Source organism: Rhamphochromis sp. 'chilingali' (genome assembly GCF_963969265.1).
Source record: "Rhamphochromis sp. 'chilingali' genome assembly, chromosome: 15".
NCBI classification, from domain to species: domain Eukaryota; kingdom Metazoa; phylum Chordata; class Actinopteri; order Cichliformes; family Cichlidae; genus Rhamphochromis; species Rhamphochromis sp. 'chilingali'.
Window position 1 is genome coordinate 22,107,357 of NC_137942.1, and position 12,184 is coordinate 22,119,540.

The 12,184-nt window shown below is 40.1% G+C and overlaps 1 protein-coding gene across 1 annotated transcript in view; it reads left to right on the plus strand.

Moving 5' to 3' along the window:
- Positions 1 to 12,184, plus strand: part of grin2aa (glutamate receptor, ionotropic, N-methyl D-aspartate 2A, a) — a 179,880-nt gene that overhangs the window by 122,611 nt on the left and 45,085 nt on the right. The window contains exon 4 of the mRNA XM_080906362.1: positions 305 to 733. Within this exon, the coding sequence (XP_080762488.1) occupies positions 305 to 733 (429 nt within the window). The remainder of the gene's footprint in view (positions 1 to 304; positions 734 to 12,184) is intronic.

Here is a 12,184-nt window from a genome sequence, read left to right on the forward strand (position 1 = left end):
GGCCACAGGCGTTGCTTTGGATATTTATTATCAGGGCGGTGTTTTTTCACCTTGTCCTTTAACTGTGTGTAGGCTGGAACCAGCTGAGAATCATTACTGGACCAGCTTCATTCAATTTATTGTGCTTAATGTGCTCTCCCTTTGACAATAAGCACTTTACATCTATTAGAATTCACGTCGCACTTAACAGTGATATTAATTATAATGGATAATTGTAACTGCCCTTGCCAGCACCTGAGCAAAGTTAATAGTCTATTAGTTAAATATTAACATTTCACTCCTCTTCTTGTTATCCTTGCTTTAGTTTTGTGGGTTGGGACCTGCAGAATATCATCACTCTGGATGCCGTGGAGGAAGACAGCCGTTCTCAGATCATGCTGAAGAAAGTCCAGTCTCCAGTGGTCCTGCTGTACTGCTCCAAAGATGAGGCGGTGTACATCCTGGATGAGGCTCGCTCTCTGGGCCTCACCGGATTCGGATACATCTGGATTGTGCCATCCCTCACCACCGGCAACCCAGAAATAACGCCAGACGCGTTCCCGTCGGGAATGATCTCGGTGTCGTACGATGACTGGGACTACCCGCTGGAGGCCCGTGTTCGCGACGGTATAGGCATAATAACGTCAGCGGCGGCAGCCATGTTGGACGAGTACGGCGACATCCCTGAAGCCAAGACGTCCTGTTACGGCCAGATGGAGAAGACAACCAAGCTGCCTCCCAGTGCACTTCATAAGTAAGCAAAGAGTTTATTTCTTTGTTGTTGTTCTTTTGTCTCTAATGATTATTAACAAATAAAGTACGTGTGAGTCTGAGGAGCACTAATAGAACAGAAAGAGGAGCATAATAATATTGGTGTTTTTTTGATTTGTGTAATTTAAAAGCATCTGAAAAGTCCCCGAGTTAGCATGCGCGATTTTTTATGGATGACTCTTTCCCTCCAACTTCTGTTTTCACCCTTATCCTCGCTAATTAGAGAGAAGCTTTCACCGAGTTGCTGCTGAAGATTGCCATTCGAGAAAAGATGCAATTATTGGATACGAGAGCAAGGGATGGAGAGATAGAGGAAGAAGCACGGAGGAAGTGTAGGAGTTAAAAACAGAGAGGAAAAACAGGTGAATGGAAGTCGAGAGGGGAGCTTGTGATGTAGGCAGTGAAAAAACAGGGGCAGGCAAGAAATCGAGACTGGGGGGAACAGCGGGAGGCCGCTACAAATGAGTGCTCTCCAAAATTGAAGAGCTCCTTGATGAGTCCTTCTGTTCTTTTCTCATTTATTCCACCATCTCTCATTCACTCTCTTCTACTCCCCCTTCTCATGAGCTCAACCCTGCAGCAGCCAGTGGGAGATGGTGCAGGTCTTGCCAGCTCTGTCTGGCTTTCCATCTGGCAGAGGAAGGAGGGACACACACAGTTGCGCAACCTGTGTTTACATCCCAATATTGTAAATTTTTTTTTAAGATAATGATGTGTGAAATTAAAATTTGCATGTCTAAAGGGTAAAACTTGATTCTACAACGTATTTCCAGGGAGGAAAAATCTCGCCTCTCTGTGTCTACTGTTACTTATCTTGCAACTAAAACGGTTAGTCTGGGGAGCGATTTAGAAACAATTTAGCTACACATGAAGCCATATGGATGTGTTTGATATTTAGCAGTGTGCAGAACATTTTGCCAAACACAGTAAATCAATATAATATTTCATCTGATGTAAGTGACCCAGCGTTTGAGTCGACACAGAAATCACGCCGCTGCTCTTTATCTTGGATGAATTCTTAAAACCCAACAAGAATAAGAATTTTTTGAAACAGCTGATTTAACCATCATGTCCTTATGTGCTGATGATGGCATTGGAGCAAAAGTTTGAATATTTGGCTTTGACAGAATCTCAGAGAAGGTTGCATGGCTTAGTGCAAAAACAGAATGAGAAAAAGAGCCCAGCAGCTGCTCAGCTGTAACACGGTGATGGGTTTTTTCCCTTCGTGTAACATCAGCTTTTAGAATTAAAGTTCCAATTTTCTTTCTCTGCTGGGATAATACTGGTTTAGTGCTTTGAGTTTGAAGTCTGAGATTTTTTTTATTCCCTTTGGTCAGTTCACTCTGCCATATGATGCATTTTAATTGGCTCTTTGTGGCTAGGTCACAGCAGAGCTTTCTTCTCTGCGCACCTACATCTCTACCAGCTTTTCATCATTATTGATGATGTTTCTGTCTGAATCTTCCCACACCTTCCAAATGCCACCTCGAATTTCATCTGGAGCCATAACAACCCCAAAGTCACAGAGGTAACAGGGTAGTTACTGGTGCTGACTGGCACCAATTAGCGAGCTTCCGCTCAAAACAGCGGTCATTTGCAGAAGGAGTCATTAAAGTAGGACGGATTGCATCTTAACTTACAACCTGATCTATGTCTCATTTTGTCTGGAAACACAGACGCATCAAACAGAATCACCAAACATCAAGAGCCAGCTGACGTTGTTCCCAGCGTGCTCTGCTGCCTAAGGTTGTTACCCAGGTGATCAGTGTCCACAGATGGCACTGTAGTGGGTGAGAGAACTCAGCCAATAGGGCTCTGAGGCCAGAACAAGAGAAAACACGATTGGTTAAAGGTAGGTCAGGGCAATGGCAAGTGTGGGTTGTTGGACAATCATCAGCTGTCAGGGAAGACATGAAGACACGGTCAGCTCACAGACATGCAAGTACACAGATGCACGCACAGAGAGGTGAGCAGATGGGATGTAAGTGCAAATATACAGTATGTGGGACATATTGCAGTATTTTCCTTTAGGCACAGTATTTATCCCAGTCTTTCAGGAGGTGTGTTTTTGTAAGCAAGATGTCAATAATGGTATTATTATCTTATGAGCATCTGGCTAGTGTTCAACTTGAGATTTATTGTTTGTTTGCTTGAGCACCTCTCAGACTCCACTGTGGTTTGTCACAACAATTAGATTTAAAGCAGATGCTCCTTCCAGCCCTAAGTGTGCCAGAAACCATTTCATAATTGAAAGTAACTTGTTTTGATGGGAATATTATTAATAGTTATTGCTGAATTTACAAAAAAATAAATAAATAAATAAATCCTTCACTCAATGGCTACTACTATAGCTACTATACTATACTACTATAGCTTCGGGCCTTTAGTGAAGTTTTACCTCAGTCACTTTGCTCGTGTCAGCTGTGATGATAAATCCACAGTGACATATCCAAGATGAATATGGTGTGCCAAGTAATAAAAAATAAAATTAAATAAAAACAGGAGACAAATGACCAACTAAGAGCGCTGGCCAGTGCAGCAATCAGACCGAGTGACAACCTGTACTCCATATAAAATGCAGCGCGTGGACCTGTGCTCGTGCGCGTGCACGCGCATGTTAGAAACAAGAGAAATATCCCCCCTTAAGAGAATGTTCTGTCATGACAGATTTACAGTGTGCTGCTCACCTTCCTGTGGAGAACAGTGTGCCTTAAAAGACTTTAGCACTTATTTATCAGTGTGTGTGTGTGTGTGTGTGTGTGTGTGTGTGTGTGTGTGTGTGTGTGTGTGTGTGTGTGTGTGTGTGTGTGTGTGTGTGTGTGTGGAAAAGGCGTGGTGCCGGTAGTTTGTTCTGACAGGTAATTTCGGGCTCTAGCCGTGATATATGGGGGTCAAAATTCAGAAAACACTTTTTTTTTTTCGTAGATGCACATTACACACACAAACTTAGTCCTGGGGCAGCTGTCATTTCAGTGGTGCAAAGACAAACGCTTGCTCAACAGCGCTACACAATGCGATTTTTTGTAACCTGTCCTTTCTGGCATTTTTCTGTACGACACTTACAGACACATAAAATGAGGCATTTTTTCTTAAAATATGTACATTTTCATAATTATAAATCTGAGAACTGGATAAAAACTGGTTTAAAAGTTTAAAGTGTTTAAAAGGTTTTGAATATTGAATATTTCTTAATCACTCTATACATATTCCAAAATAAAACAAAAAAACAAACAAACAACATTTTTAAAAAACATTTTCCAGACATTTAAATTCAGGAACAAACAAATAAATTTATGTCCTTCAGATATTCTTGGGTTTTTCTTTTTTTTTTTTTTACATGCAAAAAATGCAACATCACTGATTAACTTAAATCTATTTATTTAGATTTTTTAGGATTTAGCTTCATATTTGCACTAATTTCCATAAATGTCCACTAGGAGAACTATTTTAAAATAACGTCAGTGTGCATGGAACAAATGGCAACAGAAAAAATGGTTTTGCCTGTAGTTCTTCTTCATGCGTGCTGTACAAAACCGTTTAGTGTATTTATCATTTTAGAGCGTTAGAGATCTAACATGTTTTTTTGTCTTTTTAGAGAATGGAGACCGTCATGCCCCAGAGTCTCAACATGCCCGTCAATCCACAGCTCATACATAATACATTACCGCATAATCACTTGCTAACGACACCTATGGGCGTTTGTGTATTAATAAATGTAAATGTAAATGTTTGCAGGTCCCTTGTGGGATGTGAAATGCACCAAGTGATCTCAGAACTAATCATGTATTTAGGGGTAAGATTCCTAAACAATGAGTAAAACAGTACAGTGGATTTGATTCTATAATGAAACTGCTCTTATACTATTACTGTATAAGCAGGCAAAACATTAAAAAAAGAAACCTCTTTTATTTAGTCAGCTATTCTAGTGACTTCACACTATGTAAAAAAAAATGAATGTAGTTGAATTTGTTCCTCAAAAAAGCTGTTGTTACTACATTTACATGTGGATGATTTATAGGTATAATTAAGCATTTTCACATTCACAAAAACGGCTGTTTTAGGCCTCGCACCACTGTTATCAGCTTTCAAATAGGCAAATAAACCTTCACACAAAGGTAGAAGATGTGTGTCTGTGTGTGAGTACAGTGGTTATGGCTTAAACATTGATGGTGTGAGGTGACTATGAAGCGTCTCTCCATTTCGATCTAAAACAACAGACTGATTGTAGGTCGAGTGCCTGATACTTCAAATGAAGTGTTCATTAAGCAGCGGTGGGTGTGCACTTCAAACGAGCTGTGAGAAAATCAGCTTTCCAACAGGCTGATCGTGGAGCTCAGATAGTTATCATCTTTTTCTGTTTTTGTTTTGGAGAATTAAAGCGAACAGTATAGTCGTCCCAACTTTCAACATTAAAGAAGTACTTAAAGCTGAGGACATAAAAGAGGTTTTAAGTTTAACTTTTAACTGAAAGGCTAATCGACTTAGCTTCAGCTAAACGACTGCCCTGTCGTTTGTTGCTCTAAGAAATATAAATGTTTCCTTGGCACTGAATTTTTAAAATGTTTTAGATGTTTTCACATATTTTAACAGGACATCTGGCTTCTTCTTTGTAGAGCAGAACAGTTGTTTGACACAAGGAACAAAATCAGTTTTACTTACTACCCATGTTTTTCCGTTGCTCATTCACACAACTCTCAGCCAATCACGTGGCAGCTTGTTGCATTTAAGCATGTAGACATTGTCAAGATGACCTGCTGAAGTTTAACCCGAGCATCAGAATGGGGAAGAAAGGTAATTTAAGGATCTGAATGTGGCTTGGTTGTTGACAGCAATGGGAAGAAACCAAGTACAAATACTTTATTTTCTACAGTTGACAGGCTAACAAACCCTCCTGTGTCAGTGGCAGCTGAACTTCATTCGACCATGGCCTGCAATGACTTTGCCAAATTCTTCACTGAAAAAATCCAAAAGATTAGACAAGCAGTTGGTACATCAACAGGAGATCCAGGATATGTACTGTGTCCACCAAAAAACTGTTTAAACACCATGAAACAGTTTCAACCTATTAACAGCAAAGACCTGGAGGACATCTTAGGTCAACTGAACTCCTCCTCCTGCTGTTTAGATGTCCTGCCAACAAGTTTTTTCAAAAAGGTCTCAAAGACTTTAGAGTCAGACCTGTTACAGATCGTCAACTTTTCTTTATTATCAGGTGTGTTTCCAGAATCACTAAAAACTGCTGTAATCAAACCTATACTGAAAAAGGACAATCTTGACAAGACACAAATGAACAACTACAGGCCGATCTCAAATCTCCCGTTTTTAAGTAAGATCATTGAAAAAGCAGTTTCTCAACAGCTCAGTTACTTCTTAAAACAGAATAATTGCTACGATGCCTTCCAGTCAGGTTTTAGACAGAACCACAGCACTGAAACTGCTCTGACCAAAGTGTTTAATGACATATGTCTGAATACAGACAGTGGAAAAATGTCAGTCCTAGTTTTACTGGATCTCAGTGCAGCATTTGATACAGTTGACCACAACATATTACTCAAACGACTGGAGAACTGGACAGGTCTTTCAGGAACTGTACTAAACTGGTTCAAAACATACGTAGAAAACAGGAAATACTTTGTATCAATAGGTAACTTCACATCTGAGCAGACAAGTATCACATGTGGAGTTCCCCAAGGTTCCATCTTGGGACCCCTTCTGTTTAACATCTACATGCTCCCACTGGCACAGATTATAAAGAACAACAAAATAAACTATCACAGCTATGCAGATGACACACAAATATATATCACAATGTCAGCAGGAGACCGAGGCCCTGTACAGGCTCTTGGTAAATGCATTGAGGAAATCAATGACTGGTTGTGCCACAATTTTCTCCAGCTAAACAAAAACAAAACTGAGGTAATAGTCTTTGGCGCCAAAGAAAAACGATTACAGGTCACCAGAGAACTTCAATCTATACATCTAAAAGCCACAAACCAGGCGAGAAATTTGGGTGTAGTGATGGATGCAGACCTAAACTTAGAAAAACACATTAAGACAATAACAAAGTCAGCTTACTATCACCTCAAGAATATATCAAGGATAAAAGATCTGATGTCTCAACAGGACCTGGAAAAACTAGTCCATGCATTCATCTTTAGTAGGCTTGATTACTGTAACAGCATCTTTACAGGTCTACCTAAAAAATCAGTCAGACAACTACAGCTCATTCAGAACTCTGCTGCTCGAGTCCTCACTAAGACCAAAAAAGTGGACCACATCAGTCCAGCTCTGAGGTCTTTACACTGGCTGCCTGTCCGTCAGAGGATAGACTTTAAAGTTCTGATGCTGGCCTATAAAGCTCTGAATGGTTTAGGACCAAAATACATCAATGACCTCCTGACCCAGTATGAACCATCCAGATCCCTCAGGTCATCTGGATCCGGTCTTTTATCAGTTCCCAGAGTCAGAACCAGACACGGAGAAGCTGCATTCAGCTTTTATGCTCCTTATATCTGGAACAAACTCCCAGAAAGCCTCAGATCAGCTGAAACACTCAGTTTATTTAAATCCAGGTTGAAGACTCACCTGTTCTCAGCTGCATTTGAATAAAGCACCAAATCCACACTTTAAGCTTAAATTTCAAAACTTACATTTAACTACTGATTTTATCTACTGTTCTGATTTTATCTGTTTTGATTTTATATACTGTTTTTTGTTTGTTTGTTTGTTTGTTAATTAGTTAGTTAGTTTATTTGCTTGTTTTAATCAATTTTAAATCATGCTTTTTATTTGTTCTTGTTTCTAATGTCTCTGTAAAGCACTTTGAATCACCTTGTTGTTGAATTGTGCTATACAAATAAACTTGCCTTGCCTTACTGTATTCAGAGGTCAGAGGTGAGGAGCCTTGAGCTGACAAAGAGCAACTCACATAACAAAAAAGTAACTTAAATAATCACGTGTCACAACCAAGGATGCAGAAGAGCATCTCTAAATGCACAGCACACGAAACTTTGAAGCAGCAGCTACAGCGGATGTTGCTAGTATATGAACACGTATATTTTGTTTTGCGGAGCAAAAGAAACCATTTCATGATGCAGGTATTATTGTTTACATTATAATATTATTTTATGCCACCTAAACTCATGCAGCCGAAATTCACACACATACAAACCCATCTTGGCACAAGGGAGTGGATGCTAAATAGCATGTACTTCCCCTCCTGTAGCTATTCTTCATGTCAGACTTAACACCTGCCACCTGAGGCTGAGTGTGTGTTTTCAAATGACTACCCACCCTTGGGTCCTTTTAAAAGCCCTCAATCATCAGCCCTTATCTTTTTTTCAGATTTCCTCCGCTGTCTCTCACAGGGCATATCTCTTGTGTGTGCACTTCACAGGTCACAAGTACCCTGACAGTATACATCCTTGCTCTGACTGGTCCCTGTCTCTATCTTGAACACGTTCAGTGTTTTATAGTTCATCATACCATCTTTGTATAGCCTACTCGTTCCAGTATTAAAGCTAAAATAGATAAAAGTTAATGTCTTATCACACGGGAGACAATCCAGAACCACTCAAAAGACATTTGTTTTTGAGTGTTTTAGTCCTTGTCAAGAGAACTTTGGCAGTTCAGGGCACAGTGCTGTCATCGGAAAATCCAGACGACCTGGACGGTGGGCTTGGAACAATGTTACCATTTTACTTAGAACGTCGTCGTTGTTGTTGTTAATGGTGACACAATTAATGTTCTTTTTCTCCCTGATTAACCAAACGGTTAAGAAAAACAGCAGTAGGAGTGTTGAGAATATTAAACACTTGCAGCTTTAATGCAGTGTGTGCTCTTATTTTTCTCTTGCAGAGTACTTGTAGTCTTGTTAACTCTGCTGCAGTAACAGCAGAAAAAAAACACCCTCACCTCCACTCATGACAACACCCCTCCATTCCAAAAAAAGCTTAAAAGTAACTCTATACTCTCATGAGAGTCTATCAAGGGTTACTCCTCTTCCTCTCTCTTAGTTCTCTGATAATGATTTCCCTCAGTCTCATATTTAAAGTCTTCTTTGTTTTGAGGAGTGGGAGTTGGGGGGGATTGCATCATCCCTGCTGTTTCTACACTTCCTCGCCCTATTCTGCCCCCTTTGGCCAGGTAATTGCCTGTGTTCCTGAGTGTCTGCAGGGATGTTTACTCTGGGGGAGGGGGGGTTGTTGAGGGTCATTTTGCAGCATACACAAGTCTGTGTCCGTATCCTAGCAACGCACTATCAGGTCCACCTGTTCGATGGCCGTCAGCCCAAATATACTTGCAAACATACACACACAATCCCGTCCTTCCTTCTTTTCATCCTGTTTAGCATGTTCACATTTGTCTATATATAACATAACAGCTTGGCTAATTTTACATATGACTCTTACAGCAGAGCCACACACACAGCTGTTGTGTCTTGCTTTTTTAAATTGCTATCATTAGAGGTTCAGAGTTATGATGAAGTGCTGACACATCACGTTGAAAACAGCCTACAAGATTCCCAGTAAAAAGCTTTTGTGAGAATCACAAAAACGAGCTTCATTTTAGCTTCACCTTTAAGAGAAAGTTTAGCCGGGGTAGAGGAGCCATTCTTTAAACACGTGAGAGTGCTTCCTTTTTTCACACAGATGGTTTCAAAGTGTAGAATGGACTGGTATCTAAAAAAAGCAGCCTGGGCTCTGGTATTGCTCCCAGCACCTCATTCTCTCCTGGTAGTCGCGCATAATTGGGTCGAGCGCAGCGCTGTGTGTCCAATCAAATGGCTTAATACTACTCACCTGGTTGCTTGCAGGCCAATCAGATAATTTTAATCACAAAGCCCACTCAATCCCCTTATCTCTGGCTGATTTCATCTGGGCATTGAGTTGTGTTTGTGTGCGTGCGTGCATGCATGTGTGTGTGTGTGTCATCAGCAGCAATTTAGGAAATGTCACCACCAAAGCACAGATATTAAACTACCTCTTAACAATTACTTTTGTCATCCTTGTGACGTATTGATTTTTTTTCTTAGTTGCTAGCCTCTGAAATAGATTAGTATAGTAGTGAGTACATAAATAATAAAAATCTATTTAATTAACTAAAAGCTAAGCTGTAAATTGGCAGTCACAGTCATATCTGGCAGATTATGTGGTGGTTGCTGTTATCTGCAGCATGAAAGCTGCATGGTGGAGGCCTCCTGATACTACATGAGCTTAGATGTCTTGAGCAGCAAGTCCCTGGTTCAATTACTGGCTTGCTAAACCGTCTTCTTGCTTCTTCCCCACATATGTTACTCCCCTGATAGCTGATGTCTACTAGTCCATAAAGTAATAAATGCTTTTCTTTTTTCTTTTCTTTTTTTGTTTGTTTTTTGTTTTTTGTTTTACATAAAATAGGTATTGCACAACATTAATGACACAAGATTTTATGTAAATAAAGAAAGACATTGTTTAATACTAGAATTTTAAACTCAGAAAATAAGTGCCATTTTTGAGCTAATGGAAAAAAATTGAAATGTATTATTCTTTTTTATTTTTTATAAAGACAAAAAAAAGGACAATACTTTACCCTATATTTTGACAGGAGTTGGTAAGATAGATTCCCACTTCATCCTGGGACTTCCTGGGCAAACATACAGGCACTGTGTACTGGAAACAGTCTTTGGTGATTGTTTTGGTGGTTTCAGGTGTGTCTTAGTGAACTGGATGGATGAGATTAAAATTTGATAAACTGTGCATTTCGTTGCCCTGTACCTGTGACATGTGCAATGACAATAAAGTTGAATTCTATTCTATTCTATTCTATTCTACTCTAGCCGTCTACTAATGTTACAGATGAATAGGACTGATCATATTTGTTGCCTAGCAACAACATTAACTTAAATTATTTTATTATTAACATACCTCCTACATTATTGGTAACATAATAGACAGGTAATTTAGCTGTCAGATAATTGTTAACACCCATCCATTAACCTATCTTCCATTTATCCGAACAGATCTGAGATTGACAACAGTCAACACAACAATGCTAACCATTGCGCCGCCATGCTGCCTATATTTCAGTGGCTAATGTTAACGTGCCCCTCAGACAATTTAATATTTGTTACAAATGTTGGTACTACAACCCAAAATTAGTGACCGAGCCCATAGGAAGTCTTTTTGCAATGACACCTCATATCATCTTGGGGCCTTCAGAGGTTTTAATGCAGGTTTTTAGGCACTTCTGGATTGGCTTCATTTTTCTGATCCAGAAGCTGCATCTGTGTGTTACACTCCCTATCTGCAAAGGTGTTGTGTGGAGTTGTGTGTTAACCGGATGGAGCAAATATGTCACCGCTGGTGTCGATACTATTGCAAATCTGTAGCTAATCCAACAATTCAGTTGAACCTAAATAAATAAACAATCACTTTCCAATAAAAGATTGTAAAATAAACAGTTTTACACATGCAGGTTGTTAAAAAGATTTCTTCATTTATTTATTTTTTGGTCCAACTCACACAAATACTTGTTTTAATAGTTTTCTGGCCGTTTTTACCCTTCAGCACATCACTGCACAATGCCCTACACAGCTTGAAAGAGCTCACCTGCAGCAATCCACTGTGAGTTTTCAACGACACATCAAGTGGGTCCGTGCTCCATTTAGGAGTTCTTTCACCCGCCTGGCCCCCCAGAATGGAATAAAGGTGAAAGAAAAGAGCAGCCATCTCTGTCGTGTTGTACCAGAGCGCTGACAGAAGGAGTGAGGGAGACAGAGTGAGGAAGGACAGCCATGATTAATGTAGAGGCTGTGTGGACCCAAGAATATCTTCCCACTGCCCTCCATCTTAGCTAATGTGACCTGCCATATAGGTCACTCATTACAGTGTATGTGTACGTGTGTGGTGTGTTAGAATGGACCGACTATATATGTATTAACTGAGCCAATCCTGGTAGAAGAGAGTAACTAAACTGTTTGTAGCTGAACTAAATAATGCCCAGCCATCTGCACTAATAGATGCATCTACTTAGCTGAGGAAGATGATTGTGGCCAAACTCAAGGCAGCCACACAACCGAGTGCACGACTTCTCTTTTCTCACCACAGGAAATGCTTGCAAATGTGAACACACCCGTACTCAACATCCCCACTACCAGTATCAATAAAAGCAATAATCTCGTATATGCCACTGCCACAGAAATACTTGGGTCCAAAAATGACAAATACATATAGAGAAAGCCCCCCCCCCCGTGTGGAAAAGAAGGCTGTAACGGAAATTAGGGAGATCTGGAATGATGTTTGGGCACTAACAAAAGTCCAGAAGGTTTTGTGAGAGACAGACAAGAGCTCTCTAGGGTGTACTCTTAGCTGCAAAGGAACCATACTATGATGGCAGACACTGAGCAATCCTGGAAGACAATCTTAGAGAATGAGATGGCACAGAGCACCAACAC